This window comes from Notolepis coatsorum (genome assembly GCF_963971535.1).
Source record: "Notolepis coatsorum genome assembly, chromosome: 16".
Taxonomy (NCBI): domain Eukaryota; kingdom Metazoa; phylum Chordata; class Actinopteri; order Aulopiformes; family Paralepididae; genus Notolepis; species Notolepis coatsorum.
Genome location: NC_140180.1, coordinates 63,440,777 through 63,467,863, shown reverse-complemented (window position 1 = coordinate 63,467,863; position 27,087 = coordinate 63,440,777). Strand labels below are relative to the sequence as shown.

The following is a 27,087-nucleotide window of genomic DNA, read 5'->3' as shown; positions in this document are numbered from 1 at the left end:
CCCACCAATCAGGAATACCCACCAGAACCATGTTGAGGCATTAGTGATGTTGCCATAGTGACCACAAACGGCCAATATTATGTTGTTCTATATAATGCTTTCTGTCCAACACAAAATGACCCCTCTCTCTCTCTGTATCTCTCTCTCTGTGTCTCTCTGTATCTCTCTCTGTATCTCTCTCTCTGTATCTCTCTCTCCCTCTCTCTCTCTGTATCTCTCTGTATATATCTCTCTGTATCTCTCTCTCTCTGTATATCTCTCTATGTATCTCTCTCTGTATCTCTCCCTCTCTGTATCTCTCTCTCTCTCTCTCTCTGATCCAGAAGCACACCGTGACCTCCAGGCCATGTACGAGCGTCTGCTGGCTGCGGAGGCGCAGGGCGGGGCGGTTAGCAAGGATCTCAACAGGGTTCTAGAACAGCTGAGGAACTTCTCCAGAGCTGCCAACACCTCCCACACTTGCTGCTCCTTCACCACCGACAACCCCAACAACTCCATGGGTCAGTGGAGAAGAGGGGGGCCAACCCAAGATTAAACCTTTCTTTTCTCTCTTCGTTTCTCCCCCCTTACTTTGGTGATCCTGGTCAACTTTGACCGGTCTGTTTTAACTGCTTTTAACATTAAACACAAAGACATCAACACCAACTTTATTTAACAAACAAATGTAACCTTTTTGAGCTGTAAATATTGTCTCAGACTAGTGATTAACATGAATAACTGAAGTGAATATACAACGAAGAGACACTGAAAATGTATTCCAAAGTGTACATTTATTGTAAAAAAGCATGTAAGGCTTGTTTTATTGTCTAGAGCGTCTCTTCCTTTTCTGCCCCTGTCCTTGTTCAGTCTGAAATGTGTGGGTGTGTAATATATTAGTGGTTTAATATATTAGTGGTTGTGTATGTGTGGTTGTGTACAGGGATGTTTTCCTTTTTCAGCCTGCGTGACGAACGGACATAGAGCTCTGCATCGGAGTGTGCATTGAAAGTTCTAGAATTCCAAAATATTATTCTTGGAAAATCAATAAACTACACTTAAAAAGGGTATTTTGTGGCACAGACTTCCACCAGGTTGGTCTTCTAAGCATCTGGGGGAAGTCTGCCACAACAGCACCTGCTCGGCTCAGACACCTGAAGAAGCCTGCTGATGGCAAAGCCAAAACCGAGTAACCTTTGTGTGCCCTTTTCTTTAGAAGAAGAAATTAAACCACAAAAAGTCAAATGAAGCATTATGTGAACCATTTTCACCTGGTGGTGGTGAAAACCATGAATGAACATTGAAACAGAAGCTTCTGATGTTTGTGATTCCTGTGTCTTGGAAGTGTGTAATACGTGGTTATTATCTTACGGTTTAACATGTAAATCACAGATGGTGGCTTTTCCCTGAGGGAACTGTATCCACCGCTCTTCACTCTTCATTGTTTGAGCATCTAGTCTAAAAAAAAAAATACTTAAAACACGCTCTACTGACATAAATACCCATTAAAAATAAATTAGATCATGTTCTTTTAAATATTCTTTCATGGAGAACGAAGACCGCACTCTTACATTAAGATAATATGAATGGTTGTAGTTTGTGTGTTAATGTGTTAAGATTTGTTTTCTCAAATGATGAAATGGAAAGAAAGGGCTCCAACAGGATAGCTGTTTGAGTCTCATGATACTTAATATGGTCTCTCTCTCTCCCTCTCTCTCTCACTCTCTCTCTCTCTCTGTATCTCTCCCTCTTGTCTGTCTCAATCTCTCTCTCCCTCTGTCTCCCTCTGTCTCTCTGTCTCATTGTCTCAATCTCTCTCTCTCTCTCTCTCTCTCTCTCTCTCTCTCTCTCTCTCTCTCTCTCTCTCTCTCTCTCTCTCTCTCTCTCTCTCTCTCTCTGTGTGTGTCTCCCAGGCCTCCTCCAGCCCAATGCCTACCTTTATCTGCCCCATCTCATGCTACACCCAGACAGCCTCACGCCCAACGTTCACCTGGGACAGGGCCGCAAGGGAGGTATGAGACACACACAAACTAGTCTTCCCCTTATTTTCGTTCCTCCAAAACACCATTGATTGATTGATTGATTAACAGATTGCAGAATGGGTACAATACAGTACAGCTCAATACACACAATTGTTAAGGGGATGCAGACCAGAGAAAGACTTTCGTCTTGTTTACATCAGGGTCCCCCATTTCCAATTTATGACATACACGACATACAGATATACAGATATAAAAATATAACATTTATGTGGCATAATTGCAAAACGTGTTTAGACCCTTGTTTGAGCCGAATCTGGGTTGAACATGATTAGTGGAACTCCCTCTGGTGTTGTGGTCGTGGTATTCACTGACCTTTGGGAAGTACCTCAACATGTACATGGGTTCATCCATCCATAATTTCCTGTCTTTATGAAGGTAAATTACACAACGTTTCATGCATTTTCTTATATTTATTTAACGTAACCCCTTAACGTAATACCCTGGAAATGTGACTAACCAAGAACACATTCATATTTACAGTAGGGAGAACAGCTGCAATGGAGAGTGTGGGTTACACATGCATACACATACATACATACACACAGACAGACATATGCACACACACACACACACACACACACACACACACAACTTGGGATCTGCCCAGTAAAACCACAGTACACTTGACATCTCTATACACACTGACCTCATCACTATCTTATCTGATTGGTTCCCAGTAGGGGATCAAACTGCTGTATCTAGGTCACAGTGGCCCTGTTTTAACGTAGCTCCCCCCCTTATAACTGATCGATGATGACGTTAATTCTGCAGTTATTTAATGTAGTGTATTGTTACTATTTAATCTTGGGAGGGGTCTCTGTTTGGTAGTTCTGGCCCCTGTACCCCCTGTATTTACCTGTAGGTCCCTGCACCCACCATCTGCCCCTGTACCACCTGTATTTACCTGTAGGCCCATGTACCCCCTGTAGGCCCCTGCTCTACATACTATATATATGTAGGGGACTATGTGTATCTAGGAGGAATATGTTGAAAGATAAATTATAATTGCCTCTTTTGTGTAAACTGACAGTGAAGTATTCTTCTTTTGTGATCAATATAAAACATTGAGGCAACAGACAAATTACTAAGCTACACAGAATATAAGTTAACTGGGTCACAAGCATTCAGAGCTGGGAAAGGCGTTAAGGTGGTATTCTTCTCCTTCGGGATTAATAACCTGCTAATCCTGACACCACACTGACACGCCCTGCTTCATTTTCTCTGTGTGTGTGTGTGTGTGGGTGTGGGTGTGGGTGTGTTTAACATACCAAATACACCGGACGTTGTTTTTGTTGACACCAGCCACAGGGAGGTGCAGGTCATAGAAGTAGGCTGTACCTTTGATCTGTACCTTTGATCTGTACATGGACCAGGCCTTCCGGGACAAGTATATCGTGTGTGTGTGTGTGTGTGTGTGTGTGTGTGTGTGTGTGTGTGTGTGTGTGTGTGTGTGTGTGTGTGTGTGTGTGTGTGTGTGTGTGTGTGTGTGTGTGTGTGTGTGTGTGTGTGTGTGTGTGTGTGTGTGTGTGTGTGTGTGTGTGTGTGTGTGTGTGTGTGTGTGTGTGTGTGTGTGTGTGTGTGTGTGTGTGTGTGTGTGTGTGTGTGTGTGTGTGTGTGTGTGTGTGTGTGTGTGTGTGTGTGTGTGTGTGTGTGTGTGTGTGTGTGTGTGTGTGTGTGTGTGTGTGTGTGTGTGTGTGTGTGTGTGTGTGTGTGTGTGTGTGTGTGTGTGTGTGTGTGTGTGTGTGTGTGTGTGTGTGTGTGTGTGTGTGTGTGTGTGTGTGTGTGTGTGTGTGTGTGTGTGTGTGTGTGTGTGTGTGTGTGTGTGTGTGTGTGTGTGTGTGTGTGTGTGTGTGTGTGTGTGTGTGTGTGTGTGTTAGCACAGCACCCTCTTTTGTTGAATTAATAAGGAATGTTTGACTGTGTGTTGTGCACACATACACGTACAGGGTGTGATTTGTGGGAAAAGACTTGTAGGGTTGTGACCAAATGCAGGACAGCATGCAGACTGTGTGGGACAGTATCGTAATACTGAATACAATATATAAATATTGTATGGGCTGACCCCTATTAGTCGACTAATCGGTCGAAAGGAGCTGTAGTCGACTGCCAACCTCTTAGTCGAATACAAAAATAAAATAAAAAAATATTTATATATATATATATATATTTTTTTTTTATCATTCTTTCCAAAAGAAAAGAGGCCTAGACGCGTGGCTAACGCTAATGGCACGCATACCAGAGGCTAACTGCCTACGAAAACAGGCACAGAGGCACTGAAAGAGGATTTCACCCATCTAATGAACACACTAGACTAGACAAATATCAAGATGTATCCATCAGTGGACCAATTGCATGCTTTTGCAGAGGACAAGAACCCTTCAGTCGACTCCTTCAGACATTAAGCACCCCCCACAGCCCAAATGGAATGATAAAAAAAAATTATTAGGTATTATAGTAGTAAGTCCTACTGTAGAACATGACATAATTTATTAGCATGACATTTCATTTAGTAATGTCAATACTGAACGCTTGTCAAGAGCCAATCACGCAGTAGTTCAGTATTGACATTACTAAATGAGATGTCATGCTAATATGTCATGTTCTACAGTAGGACTTACTACTATGATACCCATTAAAACAAGTAATTTGAATAATAGAAGCCTACTTTGCTGGAACGATTAATTTCAAACTGACTCGCTGACTCGCTAAGCCTTTCCCTACGCATATTCATTTCTGGAGCATTTCTTTATCCACTCTGGTTGGATGGTGTATTGTACTGTATAATGACAATTGAATTGAATTTATTTGACAATCAAAATTACATACAATACCGGTACACAACATGTACAGCCATCACATATAATCTAAAAGCCTGTTCAGGTGGATTCCATCTGCAAAAAGGTGTCTGCGATCCCAGAATTTTTTTGAAATTGTCAATAAAAACCATAGCTTCTTTGATACATGTGGTTGAAAGCCATTTGCTCAGTGCAGAAAGTCTGCTGAAAGGCTCATCTCCACCTCTCATAGGTGGCATTGGACCACTGATATTCAGGGAGCTGAGTGTGCTAAATAAAGCAGTGAAATGCTGTTTTAGGATTTCTGACTTTTTATCTTCTGTGTCACATGTACCGATGTGCAATACATTTGAATCGGATCTCATCTTGAGATCGCTACCTGTTGAGTGGATCAGCATGGTGCAATGCCGAACCTCTGAAGCTGTTTTATATATGGCCACTGTCGTGTTCATGGTTGGGTTTACCTCCGCCTGAGTAACGCCCCCGTTGATGACGGAGAACAGTGGAACGTTGGTTCTCCTTAAATAGGTGTAAACACGGGCTGGTTCGCCAGAGAGCACCAAGGTTCTTAGGCTCCAGAACGGAGCTGGAGCTTGAACCGGAGCCCTGCCGGTGTGAAAGGCCCTAAAGTGACAAAAGGCCTTGGGATTTGTAGTTCTGACATACACAACATTTTCTGACATACCATTTCACCTTTTAAACCAATGCTGCTATCTACTGGATTACAGAAAGTACTTTTTGGAAGTTGATTTGGAAATAATACTTACCCATGGGCCCACTGCAGGCCATTTCAATTCAAAACCCAAATGTATGGTTTTTTTTATTTATTTATTATTTATTATACTTATTTTGGTTTAGATGCATTCACTGCTAACACTGAATTAAGTACAACAAGAACAGTAGTAGTAGTTATGTACAAAGCAAGAAATAATCAATTACCGGTAAATGTAAGAAGCAAGTTTCTGGATAACCTCAGAGGACCATTGAACTTCAAAAAACCTGTGATGAAAACCAACCTGAAAATAATGTGTATCTCCTCTTACGGAGCCACCCTGTGGAATGGGCTAGAAGATGAACTAATATATTGTGAAAACATAAATCAATTCAAATCTAGACTAAAGAAATCTATTTTCGATAGGTACAGAAGGGAAGAAGAGCTTTAATTGCATATTAATAAAAAAAAAAACGTATGATACTGTATTGTACGTTATATCATATTACATTATATAATTATATTGTAATTAATTTGTATATTATATAGAACTATATTTGCAGTATATAATATTCTATTATGGTACTATATTATATTGTATATATCATGTACTATATATCTCATATCACATTATATATGTGTTGTATACACTATTATGTAGTACTATATACTATTATATATGCTATTATATACTGCAGGTATACTATACTGTAATGTGTACTATATGTGTGTACTGTAATGTGTACTATATGTATGTACTATGTATGTATGTAAATGAATACATAGCCCTACCCACTTCAGGGGTAGGGCCCGACAAGCCTAGTGCTTCTCCCTAGCCCTTTTCGGACAATTGGACAATGCTGCAATAGCAGCTGGTACAACTTTGGCGATTTATGGAATGACCGTTGTTATGTGTCCAAAGCCTGAAATAAAAAATAACTGAACTGTAGTGTAATTTATATTTTCTAAAAAAAAATACTAATCACAATCATTAGTCACATTAACATTAGTGATTTAACATATAGTGAGTACATGTGTACATTTGATAAAAATCTAAACGTAAAGAAACTATTTACAACATAATACTTAATACACCATACATACATTTATTCATCCAAACACCAATAACACCAATAGATGTCATCGTCGTCGTCCTCCTCCCAGTCCTGTAGTGACTCTTGGGCCTCCTCAGACCACCTTCTCACTGTTATTTTGGTCGAAGGCTGTCTTTTGAGGTGAACCAGGTTGTGATCTGACCGGCCCAGCTGTGGTCAGTGTTGATGAGCTGTACACCTCCTTTATGTTGGCATACAGCAGGCCCAGGGTCTTACTTTCCCTCGTGTGGCAGCTGACATAATTGTGTGAAGTTTGGTAGTGATTTGTCCAGTTTAACATGATTAAAATCCCCTGAGATGAGGATTAGAGCTTTCAGATGTTTTGTCTGGAGACGTGCAATCATGCTGTGGATGACGTCACACAGAGCAGTTGGGTTTGCCGAGGGGGTGATGTAAACCGACATAATGATAACATGGGGAATCTCCTTGGGCAAATAATATGGTCAGAGTCCTACAGCTAACATCTCTATATGAAAACTGTGAAAATGATAAAAGAAAATAATTGCTGTCATCTTGAAAACTAGAGGCGATTTTGAATTTGAATTGGCACCATTGAATTTGTTATGTCAAAGTTATCAACATACATACATTTTGATAACTAGATATTAGATAATTAAAATATGTCCAGCTATTCAAGTTCTTGGATTTAGCCATCTTGGATTTTCAGATGGCTAACAGGCCCTAGGCATTATTCATGCCAAATTTGGTGCTTGTATCACAAAGTCAAAGATTATTTTTAAATATTGACTTAATCTGCTGAACTAAGAAATTTATTTACCCATAATTCAATGCAAGAATGAATGATATTCTACCAGAATGATAAACTACCAGAATAACTCTTCCTACCCCTCCTGGAAAATCACACCCTGTTGGTCTAATATGTTATAGAAGGATTTATGTTGATTACTTACTCTTTTGTTGAATAAATGAGGAACATTTGAATGCGTGTGTGTCCTGTAGTGTCTCTGGTGCTGGGTATTCCTACAGTGAAGCGTGAGAAACAGACATACCTGGTCAGCACTCTTAGCTCCCTGCTGTACAACCTGTCTCCCTCCCAACGCCTGGACCTGCTCATCATAGTCTTCATCGCTGAGGTAACACACACACGCACACACACACGCACACACACACGCACGCACACACACACACACGCACATGCACACACACACACACACACAGCCTTGTATTACTATACTTCATTACCTAACCCTAACCCCAAAATGGCATATTTGAAGGTGTGGACACACACAGGAACACATCCACAGCCAGCCTTTGGGACCACAGAGGCGAATTGTTTTAAATTGTGCATGCTGTCAAATAAACCGTTTACTAAATTAAACAACACTCGCACAACAATTTCTTTAAAAAGATTCCTGTATAATGGTCTCTCAGAAAGTGGAGAGCGTGTGTGAGTGGGTTGTGTGAGTGAGTGCGAGCGAGCAATGGTATAGACCAGTGGTTCTCAACTGGTGGGTCGCGAACCAAAAGTGGGTTGCAGGGCCATTTTGAGTGGGTTGCGGAACACACATGGCACTTTGCGAGCGTCTAGCGTCTAGTGTTTTTTTAGGCCCATGGTTTACCCAGATGTACTGTACGTTGGATAAAAGTGTCTGCTAAGAAGCATATATATAATTTTTATTTTATTTCATTGGCTTTTTAGCCCTAGTTTATTTCATGTTTTTAACAGTGCATGAAGGATTGTGTATTACTGCAAAAGAAAAAAAAAGTTAAATAAATCAGTGGTTAAAAAATGTGGGTCATGACTTAATGTCTAAGGAAAAATGTGGGTCCTGAGACTAGACCAATTGAGAACCACTGGTATAGACAGCTGACAGAGAACAAGACCTGTTTGACCAGTCTACAAGGAAAACTGTAATTTAATATCTTGGTTCTGTGTGTATGTCCACACATGTCTTATTGCATGTGTGTATATTTGTGTTTTTAAAGGTGTGTGTGTCATCAGTAAATGACACAACACGAGGAGAGGTTATACTGTACCAAGAATAGTCATATTAGCCAAAGAAAAAACACAAGTATCAGTAGACATTGCTGGTTCCCGACTGTATACGTATACTTTAGAAACATAGACTGAAATTAACATTAGATCTCCTGGGTATGACTGTATGTCATATAATATTATTGTATTTACCGTACTCAGAAGATAAGATATTCCTTTATTGATCCCCTTGGGGAAATGCAGGTCTCATAGGGGGGAGGGGAGGTACAGGTATGGGCAGGGTAATAAGAAGACAATAAATATAGGTAATAATAACATTTTGGTAACCCTTTATAATAACACTCAGTTATAAGACCTTTATAAGGTATTTGTAGATAATGAACTAATCATGAACAAACCATTTATATACATTCATAAATTATTATTAAATCATTTATAACTATTTGTATAACATTTACAAATTAGTTCTACATTATTTATAACTCATTATCAACATTGTTTGTACTTGATTTGTTCATTAAATAATGTTGTTTAATGTGTAGTAACACATTTGTAGATGCTTTGAAAAATGGATATGAAAAAACTATACTGTCGTGTACCTCCATTTATTTGTTCATGTTCAACAAATGATTTGTTAAGACATTCATAAAACATCTATAAATAATTTACAGATGCTATTGTGTGCCCTAATCTAAAGTGAAGCCTACAAACGTATTACTTATTACTTATTATCAACAAGTGTTTGACACGTAAGTGGGCCAGATTTTATGTTTATGTAAAGTCTGTTAATTTTCCCGGCTGTGATATGAAGCAAAAAAATCGTAGAGGTACATATACAGCCAAACAAGAATAGAGCAACAGTAGACATATAATGCCATACAGCCACCATGTGTTTATCACTGTTACATCTATTGCCCTCAGGAAAATACCAATATAAAAACATTACAGTAACAAACCGTAATGATACCCGTTTCAACTTCCCCTTTTCCCCTCTCTCGCTCCCTGTCTCTTTCTCTGTCTCTCTCTCCTTTTCTCTCTCGGTCTCTTTTTTCTATATCCTTATCTCTCTCTCTGTCTCTTTTTTCTATATCCTTGTCTCTCTCTCCCCTCTCCCTCCCTCTCTCTGTATCTCCCTCCTCTCTGCCTATCTCCCCCCTCTCTCTCTGTATATCTCTATCTCCCTCTCTCTTTGTCTCTCTTTCTATGTGACTCTCTCTCTCTGTCTCTCTCCCCTCTCCCTCCCTCTCTCTCTCTCTCTCTGCCTCTCTCTCTGTCTCTGTCTCTCTCTATCTCCCTCTCTCTTTGTCTCTTTCTATGTGACTCTCTCTTGTCTCTCTCCTCTCCCTCCCTCTCTTGGTATCTCCCCCCTCTCTGTCTCTCTCTGCCTCTCTCTCTCCCCTCTCCCTCCCTCTCTATCTCCCATCTCTCTCTCTCTCCCCTCTCCCTCCCTCTCTGTATCTCTCCTCTTCTCTCTCTCTATCTCTCTCTGTATCTCCCTCCTCTCTGTCTCTCTCTGTATCTCCTGTCTCTCTCTATCTCCCTCTCTCTTTGTCTATCTATCTCTGCCCCTACAGACAGACTCAGAGTATGTCAGCAGCGTAGCAGAGATCATTGAGAAGAAGTGAGTATAATTTTCTTCCCCATGGGTCAGTTTTGCTCTCTCACTTGTACTGTACAGATGTCAAATGGCCACGTGGTTCGATTTATTTTAACATAAAAAAGAAAAGTCTGAATAAAGGCCCATAAGTGAACCTATTTGGCAACAACTGCATAGGATTTAGGATGAATGCTAAATTAGATTAAATTCAGTATGATTTCGTTTTGTTTAGTTCAACTAAATTCAAATTCAGTTAATTTAAAAGTGAATGTGTAATATGTGTTTTATGGCAATTTACACAACGTGCAACAACATGCAGATATAACAGTCATAGCCTACTATGTAAAAGACAAGGCAAGCCTAGTTAAGGCGAACCTGGATACATGCCAGTGGGGAATCAGGATATATTGTATGATTAATGTAAACCGTATATATCCTGTCTAACACGTAGTGCCACTTGATTTTTGCACTACAGTTTGGGGCCTACTGGCTAGCAAAGACGACACCACGACTAAAGCACCACAACCGCCCACCACAAAACCCCTGTGTGCTTTGCTGCTATGCAAAAGAAAGCCATGCTATAAAGTTGGCGATGAATTGTTACATGTTACAGAATTTTGCAGCCTGCTGGTGCTATTGTACAGGCCGTATCTTTGCTTCAATAAGGGCGAGTAAATAGTTTCAAATACAAGTTAATTAAGCAGAGATGCAAAAGGAAACAAAGCAATGAAATCAACAATGAACTCATATCCAATGCAAGCAACTGATAGTACTCCAAGTCTCAGATGATGCAGAGTGAATGTAGCATTGGCTACGGTCAGAAATGAACACTTCTGTGATAAGGTAACATGACGTGCATCTTGCTTTATTTTGCCTAACACAGGCCTGTGTTATTATTGCTGTCGGCCGCGGCAGTGGCGCCTCTTTCCATCCTCGCCCCTCCCCCTCTGGGCGCGTACCCTCGTGTCGGGGCTAGCACCTCTGGGGCCAAGTGTCGAGTGACTAGGTAGAAGCGCTCTGCCTCTTCCGCCAAAGCACGGGGATCTGTAATGGCGTTATTAGCGAGCGCCGTCTGCACCTGCGGTGGCATGTGTCTGAGAAACAGTTCAATAAACAGGAAATTAGGCTGTTCCGCGCCTAGCAGGTTTAGCATCATTTCCATATGTTCCGAAGGCTTGCTGTCTCCCAGGCCCCGTATAGCAAACAGGCGTCAGGCTCGCTCTGACTGCGACAGCCCGAAAATGTTAAGAAGGTGCGTCTTAAACGCCTCATAAATTTGTTCTGGGCAGGTGGAGCTGTGATAAATCCTACCGTCCTCGCTGCTGTAGCACTGTCAAGGCTTGAGACTACGTGGAAATACTTTGCGGCGTCTTCGTCGATCCCATGTAGGGCGAACTGCGCCTCTGTTTGAGCAAACCACGCTGCTGCCGTCTGCTCCCAAAACTCCGGCAATCGGGAAAAAACAGCGTTGTTTGCCATGTTCGTCTCGGTCTCGGAAACTTCTATGAGAACGAAGCATATTTAATATGCATTGGAATACGACATGCTACAGTACGTTACTGGATAGAATGAATGCCGGTGGCAGGAAGTGCCACCGGGTATAACGTTCGGGCGGAACCAATGTTCCCAACAATAGTTCTATGTGTGAATTATGTACAATTACTACAAATGGCAGTTTAAAAAAAGGAAAAATCGCTAACCAAAACTAGCTTAGCATTGCAAATCAATGCCACCAGCGACATATTCTATCATTTAGGCTTATCAATTTGGCTTTTAGAAATTTGAAGGTTAACAAAAGATAACATTTCTAAGATTTTCCCATTAACCCCACCTATTACTGGTAAACGAGAAAGGAAAAGACTGTTGTTTTCTGCCATAGGCGGGGGAAACAATGCACTGGAGCTTATCATAATGACGTGAATGCGAGAGAGGTCTATGGGTCAGTCATCCAGCCGACCAGTCATTCAGTCAGTAAGCGACTGAGACTCATATTGGCCCTTGGTACTAATGATTTCTTTTTTTGACAATTGAACCCTTGAGACGAAGAATCATATAAACAGTCTTTAAAATTCCCATGTATTTGAAAGTTAAACACTTGGAATATGAATGTGATATACGGTATAACCCGGAAGCACTCAACCTCTACTGTCTAATTATGAATCATGTGTACAGCACTTCAAATAAACTAATGGTTCTTTGTTTGAATGATTTAATTAATGTATTGTACTTTAAAAAAATAATTATAATAACTAAGGCTGTCAAATATATCGCGTTAATATCGCGTTAACTCCCGATTCTATTAATGCCACAAATTTTTTTAACTCAAGATTAACTAAAAAAAAAAAAAAAAAATAATTTATACTAGACTTCACTCAGGTGTATTATTGATGCTCTCATTGATACTATGTTTGTTTCTGAAGTGTGTGTGTGTGTGTGTGTGTGTGTGTGTGTGTGTGTGTGTGTGTGTGTGTGTGTGTGTGTGTGTGTGTGTGTGTGTGTGTGTGTGTGTGTGTGTGTGTGTGTGTGTGTGTGTGTGTGTGTGTGTGTGTGTGTGTGTGTGTGTGTGTGTGTGTGAGATATAGAGAGAGAGGGGGGTGAGAGAGATGAGGAAGGGGCAAAAGAGAAAAAGAGCTGGGAGAGTGTGTGTGTGAGGGAGAGAGGGGGGTGTGTGATTAATCAGCCCTCTGGGCGCGTACCCTCGTGTCGGGGCTAGCACCTCTGGGGCCAAGTGTCGAGTGACTAGGTAGAAGCGCTCTGCCTCTTCCGCCAAAGCACGGGGATCTGTAATGGCGTTATTAGCGAGCGCCGTCTGCACCTGCGGTGGCATGTGTCTGAGAAACAGTTCAATAAACAGGAAATTAGGCTGTTCCGCGCCTAGCAGGTTTAGCATCATTTCCATATGTTCCGAAGGCTTGCTGTCTCCCAGGCCCCGTATAGCAAACAGGCGTCAGGCTCGCTCTGACTGCGACAGCCCGAAAATGTTAAGAAGGTGCGTCTTAAACGCCTCATAAATTTGTTCTGGGCAGGTGGAGCTGTGATAAATCCTACCGTCCTCGCTGCTGTAGCACTGTCAAGGCTTGAGACTACGTGGAAATACTTTGCGGCGTCTTCGTCGATCCCATGTAGGGCGAACTGCGCCTCTGTTTGAGCAAACCACGCTGCTGCCGTCTGCTCCCAAAACTCCGGCAATCGGGAAAAAACAGCGTTGTTTGCCATGTTCGTCTCGGTCTCGGAAACTTCTATGAGAACGAAGCATATTTAATATGCATTGGAATACGACATGCTACAGTACGTTACTGGATAGAATGAATGCCGGTGGCAGGAAGTGCCACCGGGTATAACGTTCGGGCGGAACCAATGTTCCCAACAATAGTTCTATGTGTGAATTATGTACAATTACTACAAATGGCAGTTTAAAAAAAGGAAAAATCGCTAACCAAAACTAGCTTAGCATTGCAAATCAATGCCACCAGCGACATATTCTATCATTTAGGCTTATCAATTTGGCTTTTAGAAATTTGAAGGTTAACAAAAGATAACATTTCTAAGATTTTCCCATTAACCCCACCTATTACTGGTAAACGAGAAAGGAAAAGACTGTTGTTTTCTGCCATAGGCGGGGGAAACAATGCACTGGAGCTTATCATAATGACGTGAATGCGAGAGAGGTCTATGGGTCAGTCATCCAGCCGACCAGTCATTCAGTCAGTAAGCGACTGAGACTCATATTGGCCCTTGGTACTAATGATTTCTTTTTTTGACAATTGAACCCTTGAGACGAAGAATCATATAAACAGTCTTTAAAATTCCCATGTATTTGAAAGTTAAACACTTGGAATATGAATGTGATATACGGTATAACCCGGAAGCACTCAACCTCTACTGTCTAATTATGAATCATGTGTACAGCACTTCAAATAAACTAATGGTTCTTTGTTTGAATGATTTAATTAATGTATTGTACTTTAAAAAAATAATTATAATAACTAAGGCTGTCAAATATATCGCGTTAATATCGCGTTAACTCCCGATTCTATTAATGCCACAAATTTTTTTAACTCAAGATTAACTAAAAAAAAATAATAATAATAATTTATACTAGACTTCACTCAGGTGTATTATTGATGCTCTCATTGATACTATGTTTGTTTCTGAAGTGTGTGTGTGTGTGTGTGTGTGTGTGTGTGTGTGTGTGTGTGTGTGTGTGTGTGTGTGTGTGTGTGTGTGTGTGTGTGTGTGTGTGTGTGTGTGTGTGTGTGTGTGTGTGTGTGTGTGTGTGTGTGTGTGTGTGTGTGTGTGTGATATAGAGAGAGAGGGGGGTGAGAGAGATGAGGAAGGGGCAAAAGAGAAAAAGAGCTGGGAGAGTGTGTGTGTGAGGGAGAGAGGGGGGTGTGTGATTAATCAGCCCTCTGGGCGCGTACCCTCGTGTCGGGGCTAGCACCTCTGGGGCCAAGTGTCGAGTGACTAGGTAGAAGCGCTCTGCCTCTTCCGCCAAAGCACGGGGATCTGTAATGGCGTTATTAGCGAGCGCCGTCTGCACCTGCGGTGGCATGTGTCTGAGAAACAGTTCAATAAACAGGAAATTAGGCTGTTCCGCGCCTAGCAGGTTTAGCATCATTTCCATATGTTCCGAAGGCTTGCTGTCTCCCAGGCCCCGTATAGCAAACAGGCGTCAGGCTCGCTCTGACTGCGACAGCCCGAAAATGTTAAGAAGGTGCGTCTTAAACGCCTCATAAATTTGTTCTGGGCAGGTGGAGCTGTGATAAATCCTACCGTCCTCGCTGCTGTAGCACTGTCAAGGCTTGAGACTACGTGGAAATACTTTGCGGCGTCTTCGTCGATCCCATGTAGGGCGAACTGCGCCTCTGTTTGAGCAAACCACGCTGCTGCCGTCTGCTCCCAAAACTCCGGCAATCGGGAAAAAACAGCGTTGTTTGCCATGTTCGTCTCGGTCTCGGAAACTTCTATGAGAACGAAGCATATTTAATATGCATTGGAATACGACATGCTACAGTACGTTACTGGATAGAATGAATGCCGGTGGCAGGAAGTGCCACCGGGTATAACGTTCGGGCGGAACCAATGTTCCCAACAATAGTTCTATGTGTGAATTATGTACAATTACTACAAATGGCAGTTTAAAAAAAGGAAAAATCGCTAACCAAAACTAGCTTAGCATTGCAAATCAATGCCACCAGCGACATATTCTATCATTTAGGCTTATCAATTTGGCTTTTAGAAATTTGAAGGTTAACAAAAGATAACATTTCTAAGATTTTCCCATTAACCCCACCTATTACTGGTAAACGAGAAAGGAAAAGACTGTTGTTTTCTGCCATAGGCGGGGGAAACAATGCACTGGAGCTTATCATAATGACGTGAATGCGAGAGAGGTCTATGGGTCAGTCATCCAGCCGACCAGTCATTCAGTCAGTAAGCGACTGAGACTCATATTGGCCCTTGGTACTAATGATTTCTTTTTTTGACAATTGAACCCTTGAGACGAAGAATCATATAAACAGTCTTTAAAATTCCCATGTATTTGAAAGTTAAACACTTGGAATATGAATGTGATATACGGTATAACCCGGAAGCACTCAACCTCTACTGTCTAATTATGAATCATGTGTACAGCACTTCAAATAAACTAATGGTTCTTTGTTTGAATGATTTAATTAATGTATTGTACTTTAAAAAAATAATTATAATAACTAAGGCTGTCAAATATATCGCGTTAATATCGCGTTAACTCCCGATTCTATTAATGCCACAAATTTTTTTAACTCAAGATTAACTAAAAAAAAAAAAAAAAAAAAATTATACTAGACTTCACTCAGGTGTATTATTGATGCTCTCATTGATACTATGTTTGTGTGTGTGTGTGTGTGTGTGTGTGTGTGTGTGTGTGTGTGTGTGTGTGTGTGTGTGTGTGTGTGTGTGTGTGTGTGTGTGTGTGTGTGTGTGTGTGTGTGTGTGTGTGTGTGTGTGTGTGTGTGTGTGTGTGTGTGTGTGTGTGTGTGTGTGAGAGATATAGAGAGAGAGGGGGGTGAGAGAGATGAGGAAGGGGCAAAAGAGAAAAAGAGCTGGGAGAGTGTGTGTGTGAGGGAGAGAGGGGGGTGTGTGATTAATCAGCCCTTGTGTGTGTGAATGTAACAAGTTCCTAACGTTTTCTTTCCCCTATTATTTCATGCACACTTTATTCATTGTTTTAAATTATTATTTTCTTAAGTTATTTTGTGCATCACTCTGTTTTGAATTTGATGCAAATTTGCAATACATGAGGGTCATCCTTTTGTGTTAAATGGCTGCACAAAGCAAGCATTTGTTGACTCGCATGTTGATAAGAGTATTAAAACTTGGAACTTGAAAAAGATCTGTTTAAGGTAAAAATAAAAATAAAAAAACGATTAATTTGCGATTAATCGCGAGTTAACTATGGACAATCATGCGATTAATCGAGTTAAATATTTTAATCGTTTGACAGCACTAATAATAACTAGTTGTGTCAACTGTTGTTTTGTAGTTTTCATAAAGAGGTGCTCTCAGGTTTACTGGAGGTGGTCTCCCCGTCACAGTTCTTCTACCCCAACTTCACCGCCCTGAAGGAGACATTTGGAGATTCCAAGGACAGAGTCAAGTGAGAAACAGAATATCCGTAGATCAGGCTACTAGTAGGTCATTAACAAGTGCAGTATCGGTCATACATACACACAAGCTAGGATTATGTATAGCATATTTACACAAGATACAATGCATGTGTCATTTGAGGGTGAGCACAACAGACACACACACACACACATGCATGTGTATACACACACTCACTCGGGTTTACAAAATTAGAGACATTGCATTGACTTACATAAATTCCTTAGCCGCTATTTTTAAAGGGGAACCTCACCAAAAAAACAATGCTGATTTATTTTGCACACACATCCAAATACTCTAAACGGTTTGCACACATTCATTTTGTTTGACAGTTACTGAGAGTAAATTTGTTTGAATGTGGTCACCAGTGATGTCATCAGGGACATTGAATCCTTGTGTTCAGCCCAATGAAATTATGAGGTTGGTAGCAGTCCATGTAAGACAAGGTATTGCTATTTAGTTATTTACATAATTTCATGGTGCAGTAATACACAACACAAGGATTCAATGTCCCCGTTGACATCACTGGTGGCCATATTCAAACCAGCATTGTTTTTTGGGTGAAGTGCCCCTTCCTTTAAATATCCATGGAAACAGCATTCACGACATTGTGAGCTTCCACGATTTTACAGATTCCTGAACGCAATAGACCTTTGGGCAGTTGGCTGATTTTATTTACATTTGAATGATGTGTGTATGTTCTCAGATGGAGAACCAAGCAGAATTTGGACTACAGTTTCCTCATGCTCTACGCGCAGGACAAAGGCACCTACTATGTCCAGGTGGGGTCAAAGGTCACCTAACCTGCCTACCTGACTTAATCTCTCTTGCTATACTTTTGCACTTGTATTACTTTGCACTATAGCTTCCCTTAAGTGTGTCTAACTGAGTGGAATAACTAATTTAATCGATTAGTTAATAAGTGATAATTTCTGCCAATATTTCTTTCTGCCTGCCTAGTACCTACAGTACTGTAGTTTGCATTTGTTTGTCGGCTGTCATTGGTCTCTCTGTCAATTTGTTTATTTCTCCTTTTGTTCTCCAGGAATGACACTTTGTGTATTCCAGGAGATTAGGCGTACATATTCTACAAGTCTGTGTTTTATAAATGATGGGAAACATTCATCTGACATAGTATGCAATGCTTTGGAGCGATGATTAACATACACTCTTCTAATTAGTGTTTATATACATGCTAGCGCAAAAAATAGGCCTAAGTACTAAGTAGGCCTACACCCTTCTTCTTCTCAGTCAGGTGTTGCAGTAGCCTACACCCCCCTCTCCCTCCCTCAGTCAGGTATTGTAGTATCCTACACCCTTCTCCTCCTCTCTCTCAGCCAGGTGCTGTAGTATCCTACACCCTTCTCCTCCTCTCTCTCAGCCAGGTGATGCAGTATCCTACACCCTTTTCCTCCTCTCTCTCAGCCAGGTGCTGTAGTATCCTACACCCTTCTCCTCCTCTCTCTCCCTCTCAGCTAGATGATGCAGTATCCTACACCCTTCTCCTCCTCCTCTCTCTCAGCCAGGTATTGTAGTATCCTACACCCTTCTCCCCCTCTCTCTGTCAGGTATTGTAGTATCCTACACCCTTCTCCTCCTCTCTCCCTCTCAGCCAGGTGATGCAGTAGCCTACACCCTTCTCCCCCTCTCTCTGTCAGGTATTGTAGTATCCTACACCCTTCTCCTCCCCTCTCTCCCTCTCAGCCAGGTGATGCAGTAGCCTACACCCTTCTCCCCCTCTCTCTGTCAGGTATTGTAGTATCCTACACCCTTCTCCTCCTCTCTCCCTCTCAGCCAGGTGATGCAGTAGCCTACACCCTTCTCCTCCTCTCTCTGTCAGGTATTGTAGTATCCTACACCCTTCCCCTCCTCTCTCTCAGCCAGGTGCTGTAGTAGCCTACACCCTTCTCCTCCTCTCTCTCAGTCAGGTATTGCAGTATCCTACACCCTTCCCCTCCTCTCTCTCAGCCAGGTGCTGTAGTAGCCTACACCCTTCTCCTCCTCTCTCTCAGTCAGGTATTGCAGTAGCCTACGCCCTTCTCCCCCTTTCTCCCCCTCAGTCAAGTGTTGCAGTAGCCTAAATCCTTCACCTCCTCTCTCTTCCTGTCAGGTATATACATGCAAATCACTGGACACACAGCTGAGAAAACATAGGCAAAAACTCTCTGACATACGTGACATATATTTGGGTTTGTAGACTGTTGACAATTTAACTCTCATTTGTATCAGTTGGAGGATGATATTGAGGCAAAGGCAGACTATTACAGCTCCATGAAGACCCACGTCACACAGATGTCTTCAGACCAGTGGCTTTTCCTGGAGTTCTCTCAACTTGGATTCATAGGTGTGTATGTGGGAGGGGGGGGGGGGGGGGGGGGTGAAAGGAAGTACACGTATGCTCACATAAGTCACATATAGTACACCTACATACACACTTACAGATACTTACACACACTAAATGTTTACATATTGATTCATATATTGAGATATATTGGCATTGAAAACCGTTTCATTCAGTCACATTTTGTGTGTTTTTGTGTCCATGTGTGTGCATTTGTGTGTATGTATGTGTGCATGTGTCCCCAGGTAAGATGTTTCGCACCCGTGACCTTCCGATGATCACAGACTTCTTCCTGATGTTTCACAAAGACAAGCCCATTGATTGGCTGCTGGACCACATCCTATGGGTGAAGGTTTGCAACCCTGAGAAACCCGCGGTGAGCCACCTTCAACCACCCAAAACACCCCATTGACCTTTTAAAGGGATATTTCACTTTAGTAGAGCTTGTAAAAATTCAGCAGTCTTACCTCATCTTATAACATCTAAAAGTAAGCTAGCGACCACTGTTGTCTGCTGTCAACACCACCATTCCTCCTAGGTGTCAGGCTTCTCATTCATCATCTCCATTAATTTTGAGAACCAAGTCTATATATCATACTTCTGAAATATAAACAAACTATACAGAAATATTATTCAGTGTTATATATTTTTCTGTGTCAAAGGTACTTGTTTTTTTTGTTTTAGCTAATGTTGCCATTTTCAAATGATCAGTAAAGGAACTATTCCTCACTTGAGGTGTAGTTTGACCAACTGTCAACTTCTCACAGAATGTTTAGAATATTTTTTCCAGCAAGGCAGCAGGTAACCAGCAGGTATTTTGTATGTACCTTTGACTCAGAATTGTCTGTTATTATTTTAATATTATTATTATTGAAGACGAAGATTTATAGTTATAGTTATAGTATTTGTTTGAGTCACTTTTTAGCTTTCATCTACTTTCATTTTATTTAGTTTTAGACAAATAAAATCTCATACATTTGTCACATGCATTTCTGTGGGGAAGTGTTTCCATTTCTATAAAGGCTAAATTGTCCCATACAGAATGTATTGATATCCCTGGTCTGTTGTCCCATACAGAATGTATTGATATCCCTGGTCTGTTGTCCCATACAGAATGTATTGATATCCCTGGTCTATTGTCCCATACAGAATGTATTGATATCCCTGGTCTATTGTCCCATACAGAATGTATTGATATCCCTGGTTTGTTGTCTCACACAGAATGCATTGATATCTCTGATCTGTTGCCCCACACATAATGTATTGATGTCCCGGTTTGTTGTCTCACTCAGAAAGACTGTGATAAAGAGAAGTTGTTACTCAAACCGAGGTATAAGCCGTCACTCTTCCAACATGTAGGCCTGCATTCCTCTCTACCCGGAAAACTACAGCGTCTCAAAGTGAGTCCAACATTTGTATCTTTGGTAACTGTCTCTCCTTCCCACTTTTATCTTTAGTTGACTTTCTTTCTCTCTTAGGCTCTTTCTCTGTTTTGTCTGTCCTGTTATTCTGTTTGTTTAGAGAGAGAGAGAGAGAGAGAGAGAGAGAGAGAGAGAGAGAGAGAGAGAGAGAGAGAGAGAGAGAGAGAGAGAGAGAGAGAGAGAGAGAGAGAGAGAGAGAGAGAGAGAGAGAGAGAGAGAGAGAGAGAGAGAGAGAGAGAGAGAGAGAGAGAGAGAGAGAGAGAGAGAGAGAGAGAGAGAGAGAGAGAGAGAGAGAGAGAGAGAGAGAGACAGAGAGACAGAGAGACAGAGAGACAGAGAGACAGAGAGACAGAGAGACAGAGAGACAGAGAGAGACTACTGACATCCATGTCTCACCCCCGTCCACATACTCCCCAGGATAAGGACTTTGGGAAGCAGCCCTTGTACGAGGCTCATACCAACCCTCCTGCGGTGCTGAGCAGCAGTCTGAAGGCCTACCAGCAGCACACCCTGGACAGAGCATACCAGGGACACGACTTCTTCTGGGGGCTCACACCTGCCCGGGGCGATCATGTCCTTATCCGCTTCTCCCAGCCCATCACTGTTAAAGGGTCAGTTTGAACCCTCGCAGGTTTTTAACAATCTCACACACTAGATATCATTTTTTCAACTGAACATTCTAATGATTATACTACTGGTAATTTAAACCTATGGAGTTCTAAAATTCAGAGATGCCAGGATGCTGTTTTTGGTGCGTGGAGCACACACAATTCTCGATGAATTATTTCCTTCCCTGCCTGGCTACCCCACATCCAAGAGTGAAATAACCGTTTACAGTATATTAGCTAAGCAGTGTTCCTGGCTCCATAAAGTTCAGCTAATTGATTAATCAAAGCCAAGTCGATGCCTGTCTGAATTGCAGGGAGTGATGAACTGGTAATGCGTTGGGTGGTTTTCACCACCATCTGCAATGCTTTCCGGTCAGAGGCAATGCAGTTGCCCTACCAGACTGTGATGCAGGTGGTGAGCATAGGCGCCCACTTAATGGAGCAGAAGATGCGGGTGCTCTAGGACTATTTAACTTGGGGGAGCAAGCTTGTCTTTTTGCTCCCTCACTTTTTGATCATATCATATGATATAAATATCCCCCCCCAATTTATAAATCTTATCGAACCATAACTACGTAATTTCAATCAAATTAATAATACGCAATGACACTTAATAGCAAGTTTTTAAGTTTCCAAAGATTGTGTGACCCCCCACTTTAATGGTTTGATCCAGTGCCCACGGGCGTTTGTCGGCATGACGTATACGACATGTTGGGGGAGGCGGCTTTTTCGAACATTTTTCGAAATTCAGGCTGGATATTGGATAACATTGTGACTCGTGAGGATTATTCTTCGGCGTTTACATTAAAATGGAGCAAATCATCACGTAAGTCGAACACTGTGACTGTATACTAAATGCGCAAACAGATTGAAACTGAATATTTCTTGTATGGTGAGCCTCGGCGCTGAACCGAGTGAATCCAGAGATACGCGATGGTGCGCACTGCGCAGGCGCTGTGATCACCCAACGACGGAAATAATGCCCCTTTGAGCAGTTTATAAAAAAAATATAAAAAATATTTATTAGCAACGCCGAGCTTTCAAACCATCCCGTATCTCTGTGCGAACCCCTCGTGCAACTGTGAGCACCTTTGTAATGTCTCTGTGATACTTGTATAACGAACGGTTCGGCCAGAACCAGTCCTTCATGGTAAATCTAGGTTGGTTTCCCATTGAGGAGCAAGTGACTGTGGATTCACTCGGTGCAGCACAGACCCTGATGTAAACAAGACAAACGTCTTTCTCTGGTCTGCATCCCCTTAACAATTGTGTGTATTGAGCCGTACTGTATTGTACCCATTCTGCAATCTGTTAAATAAAGTTTTCATTCATTCAGCCGCCGCGCTCACTGGGGCTATTGATAGCGTCAATTAGTTGTTGTTGTTGTTGTTGGTGCTGCGGATGTGAACGGGGCTGGGGGGGCTTTGGGAGGATGGGAAAGTTATTATTATTATTATTATTATTATTATTATAATAGTAATTGGCTATCATACGTGCCTAGCTAGCGTTAGCTAAAAGAGCCCTCGCAGTGAAGTTATTATTATTATAGCTATCATACTGCAATATAAACTGAGTTTTATAGTGAAAAGAGCAGCTTTATTTTGGTCAAGATTGAAGGCTCTATATTGCAGGAAATTGCACATACAGGTGTTCATTAAATGTAAAAAAATCTGCCGTGGAGGGGGTCGTGCCGGACCCCCTCCAAACCACCCCTTGCAAAAATAAAATAAAAATAAAAATAAAAAAAAAGAATAAAAAAAATACTTGCACCCCCACTTTCAACTATAACTAGGCGGCCATGGTGGTGAGTATGGCGCAATGGTAAAAGTTCACCACAAGTTGAGGAGACAGGTGGGCTTTCCTCAGTCTCCTCAGGAAGAAGAGGTTCTGGTGAGCCTTCTTAACCAGTGACGAGGTGTTGAGAGTCCAAGAGAGGTCCTCGGAGATGTGGACACTCAGGAATTTGAAGCTGGAGACACGCTCAACCTCCATCCCATTGATATCGATGAGGGTGTGCGCATGCCAGCTCTGGTCTTCCTGAAGTCCACAATGAGCTCCTTGGTTTTCTTGGTGTTGTAAGCCAGGTTGTTGTTGGTGCACCAGGTACTGGACCTCTTCCCTGTAGACCGACTCAGGGAGTAGAGGAGAGGGCTCAGCACACAGCCTTGCGGGACGTGGGTGTTCAGGGTGAGGGTGGAGGAGGTGAGATTGTCTATCCTAACAAACTGGGGTCTGTTAGGAAGTCAAGTATCCAGTTGCAGACAGAGCGGTTAATGTCGAGGTCCTTGGTTTCCACAAGGTCACGAAGTTTGGCGATGAGTTAGATCAATGTGGGTGTTGCTGTCATCCAGGTGGGAGAGGGTGGTTATATAATGCTAAGGAGATGGCGTACTCCGTGCTCCTGTTTTTATGGTAGGCTGGAACCAAACGGAGCATGCGATATGCTATTGTTCTGGAGTCTTTCCTTTTTTTAAGGTATGCCTTGTGATATACAAGAAGACCTCTTACTAACATACAATAGTCGAGCTCAGCTCACACACAACAACAAAGCAGAACGCGCAGTGTGTGTGTGTGTGTGTGTGTGTGTGTGTGTGTGTGTGTGTGTGTGTGTGTGTGTGTGTGTGTGTGTGTCTAGGCACAATCTGCAGGCGGGTGCTGTAGATCATCACATGTTATTCACTGTAACAAACAACCTCCAGTGTCTCATCACAAATATTACAGATTGACATTGCGGTCAAGGCGGACACCACTCAACCAATCGGATTGTTTGATCAAAACCAACTGTTTTTATCCTCTGCTGTAGGTACCGCTTCCGTAGTGGAAACATTGAGACTGACGGAGACAGATTCTACAACACCACAGTGGAGATACAGCCCATTGATGTGAGTAGTATAGCTCGTGTGTGTGTGTGTGTCTTTAGTTACATGAGTGCTGTTGAGCAGGTGTTTGGTTTCCCTCTCGGGTGTCGACGTGTCGAGGTGACAAGGTGACGGGGAAAAAGGGCTATCTGTTATCACTCACTCCTGACTGTGTGTGTGTGAACTGAACTCTGTGTCCTGAATAGATGAGCAGATAAACACACATCCATGTTGTTAATTGTTTTGTAATGATGTTATTGTAATATAACATTGTTTTAGTAATAGGATACACACTAAAACCTTTTTACTTAATTGTCTCAACTTGTTTTTTTCATGTAACCTTGCAATTAATCTGAAATATCAAGTTTACATCTCAAAAAGGTCAATGCAGTCATTATACAATGTGTGATTTTTGACGGCATGATGTTGTTATATAACATGTTTAATAGTAAGGTATGGTCTAACATCTAAAAAGACAGATGTCCATATCAAAAGATCATCCTGATAATTTTTTAACCAGAAGCAAGCTGATTAACTGCATTCACCATGTACTGTATGTTCACCAGACCTCTATCCATAATCATCCCTTAAAAATCACTTAACCTGTTAACTCATTGGTTGCCATACCCGAGACAAGTCGGGTTATCTCGCCATGCGCTGAGTGCCGAGAAACCCGTTCAGCGGTTACATTTACATTTACATTTAGTCATTTAGCTGACGCTTTTATCCAAAGCGACTTACAAGTTCTGTGCGACAAGACAGCAAGAAGGGTATAACTCTATCAGCTGAGTAACAATGTTCATCAAAGTGTTGCGTGTTACAGTGTAGGTTAGTTTATTAGGACAAGCCGATATGTCCTATGTCCATGCCGATATGTGAGGCGTGCGCCAAAGTACACATTACCACCCCCATGGTGACCACATGGGGATCTAATACGGTCTGTATTGGTCGATTTATGATAAAAACAGCAGGGTCTCCCAATTGGGGGGCCTTACAGCTTAACAGGTTAATGCTTAGAAATCTATGCACACACCCCTTAATAAAAATCAAGGGGTACTTAAAACATTGCAGACCCCTTAAAATGCCTTCAATTCAGTCAGGGGTTAAGCACCTTAATCAGTTATGTCAAGGTAAATAATCTAAATGTAATCTAAATTAAGGGATTCGTTTTTAAGGGTAAGATTCAGGGTTCTTGCCCCTTAATTTGACTTATTTCATACACAATTCTATTCTTTCTTAATTTACCTTAATTTATATTCAATAATATGTTATTTTAAGGGTTTATTAAGGTGTCAAATGAACTCTGTTCCCTAGTGTGTGCTGTGGAGAAAAAAGTATTCAGTGACTCTGTCCTCATAACTCTCCGTCTACCTCAGTCCTCCATCAAACCTTGCACCTTTGGCGTGGCTGTGAATCATGAAAGGCGTGAGGTTAATGATGGTGTTGATAGAGGTGAATGAGTAATCAAACCAGTCTTAATAAACGGAAACATGTTCAGCGGTAGCTGTAGTGTAGTGTCATTTGGAATTTGCATTGTTATCGAGCTTGTGCCCAGGAGCAAGGTGACGACGAGGCAAAACAATGCATGTCATCTTGTTTCCTGGTAAAAAAAAATACTTGACCTTCCAGAACAACAACATTCCAGGAAATCAAACCTAGTTGATTTGTCTCATTTACCTAGTTTTCGCAAATCATATTAACTAGCAGCCACGTTTTTATTTTTGTATCTGTTGACTAAAATGTTTTTTTTCACACAGTTTTTGTTTTCATGTTGACTATGATAACCTTGCCATAAAGTCAGTGCCTCATTCATTGTCTATGGAGCAGCCCCAGATTTTACATCTATGGTGACGTCAGAAAGTTGCGTTTTCTCTCTGATTTCTAGCTTTAGGAGAGCGTTTGTGACCTGGGGCAGGAATAACAACATCATTATGTGATCTTTTAGCCTTCAGTAGGTAGTGCCTTGTCTCCATTAGCTATGTTCAGCCTGACTGGGGCTAGCCATGGTCTAGCATGTTATGGTATGTTTGGGTTTGTGTCTCCATTGCATTTCTTGTCAACTCTCTGGTTGCTAGACAACCTTTCAAAATGTATTGTTGAGTTGTTAAAGGTGGCTGTTTCAGACGGGGTCCAGCTAGGTTTGGCCAGGTTCTAAAGACAATGGAGTCGCTCACTATGCATCAGACGGGCCACAGCATGGCTAAACCCTGTCAGTGGAGACGAGGCATACAGTAGGTTGACTTTAAAAGATTAACATTTCCAAAGGTTGATATTAGCTGTTAGCTAACTCGGTACAGACCTTTATATAACGCTGATTTAAGGCATACAAATTGACGACATGACTGCGCCACTCTATGAAGTGATGTCGAATAATTTCACCATATTATTCGCGGAAGCAGACAAGAGTCTATGATTAAGGATTTGACTGAGTTTAGTGACAGAATGACATGTTGCAACAAGGAGAGACTCGGGTTACAGCAACGGGTCCTATAGGTTAGATCTCTGTAGAATGACAGCGCGGACTCTCATTGGTGAAGTGTAACGCGTGGGAGGTCACACTGCCTTCACCATTTCCCTCCCTCGCTGTGCAGGCGCCCTGACCGACCTGTAGGAGTCGCTGTTTACAACGATCAGATTACCACCCACCGGCTTACCTCCCGCTGACACCGCCAATTGTGTCAGTATGATGGCCGGCCAAGCCGGAGGCACCACTGACAGCCGGATTCGATACCAGTGTCTCTTGCGGTGGTGACGAGCGCTTAGTCCGCTGCGCCACCCAGCCGCCCTGCGAGATATTATTTGTCAAAAGTATTGCCACAACCCATATAGAACCACAGACGGCAATCAGAATAATGGCATTTCCATCACACTGTGATTATTTATCAGTGTTTCCCCTACCATTGCCTAGAAGGAGCGCCCTGCGGCGCGCGTAACAGAGTCTCTCTCCACGCGCAACACGCACACACCGAAACCTTTCTTTGTGTGTGTGTGCGCCCGTCCAAAATCTGGCACACTTTTGT

At 42.0% G+C, this 27,087-nt stretch overlaps 1 protein-coding gene across 1 annotated transcript in view; it reads left to right on the top strand.

The window, feature by feature from the left end:
• The window catches only part of LOC311242770 (alpha-1,3-mannosyl-glycoprotein 4-beta-N-acetylglucosaminyltransferase B-like), a 66,839-nt gene that overhangs the window by 35,229 nt on the left and 4,523 nt on the right, over window positions 1-27,087 (top strand). Inside the window, exons 2-12 of the mRNA XM_084331801.1 lie at window positions 324-500; window positions 1,890-1,988; window positions 7,601-7,734; window positions 10,172-10,218; window positions 16,718-16,831; window positions 17,546-17,621; window positions 19,069-19,183; window positions 19,426-19,556; window positions 20,473-20,580; window positions 21,019-21,212; window positions 24,013-24,091. Of these exons, the coding sequence (XP_084187927.1) occupies window positions 324-500; window positions 1,890-1,988; window positions 7,601-7,734; window positions 10,172-10,218; window positions 16,718-16,831; window positions 17,546-17,621; window positions 19,069-19,183; window positions 19,426-19,556; window positions 20,473-20,580; window positions 21,019-21,212; window positions 24,013-24,091 (1,274 nt within the window). The remainder of the gene's footprint in view (window positions 1-323; window positions 501-1,889; window positions 1,989-7,600; window positions 7,735-10,171; window positions 10,219-16,717; window positions 16,832-17,545; window positions 17,622-19,068; window positions 19,184-19,425; window positions 19,557-20,472; window positions 20,581-21,018; window positions 21,213-24,012; window positions 24,092-27,087) is intronic.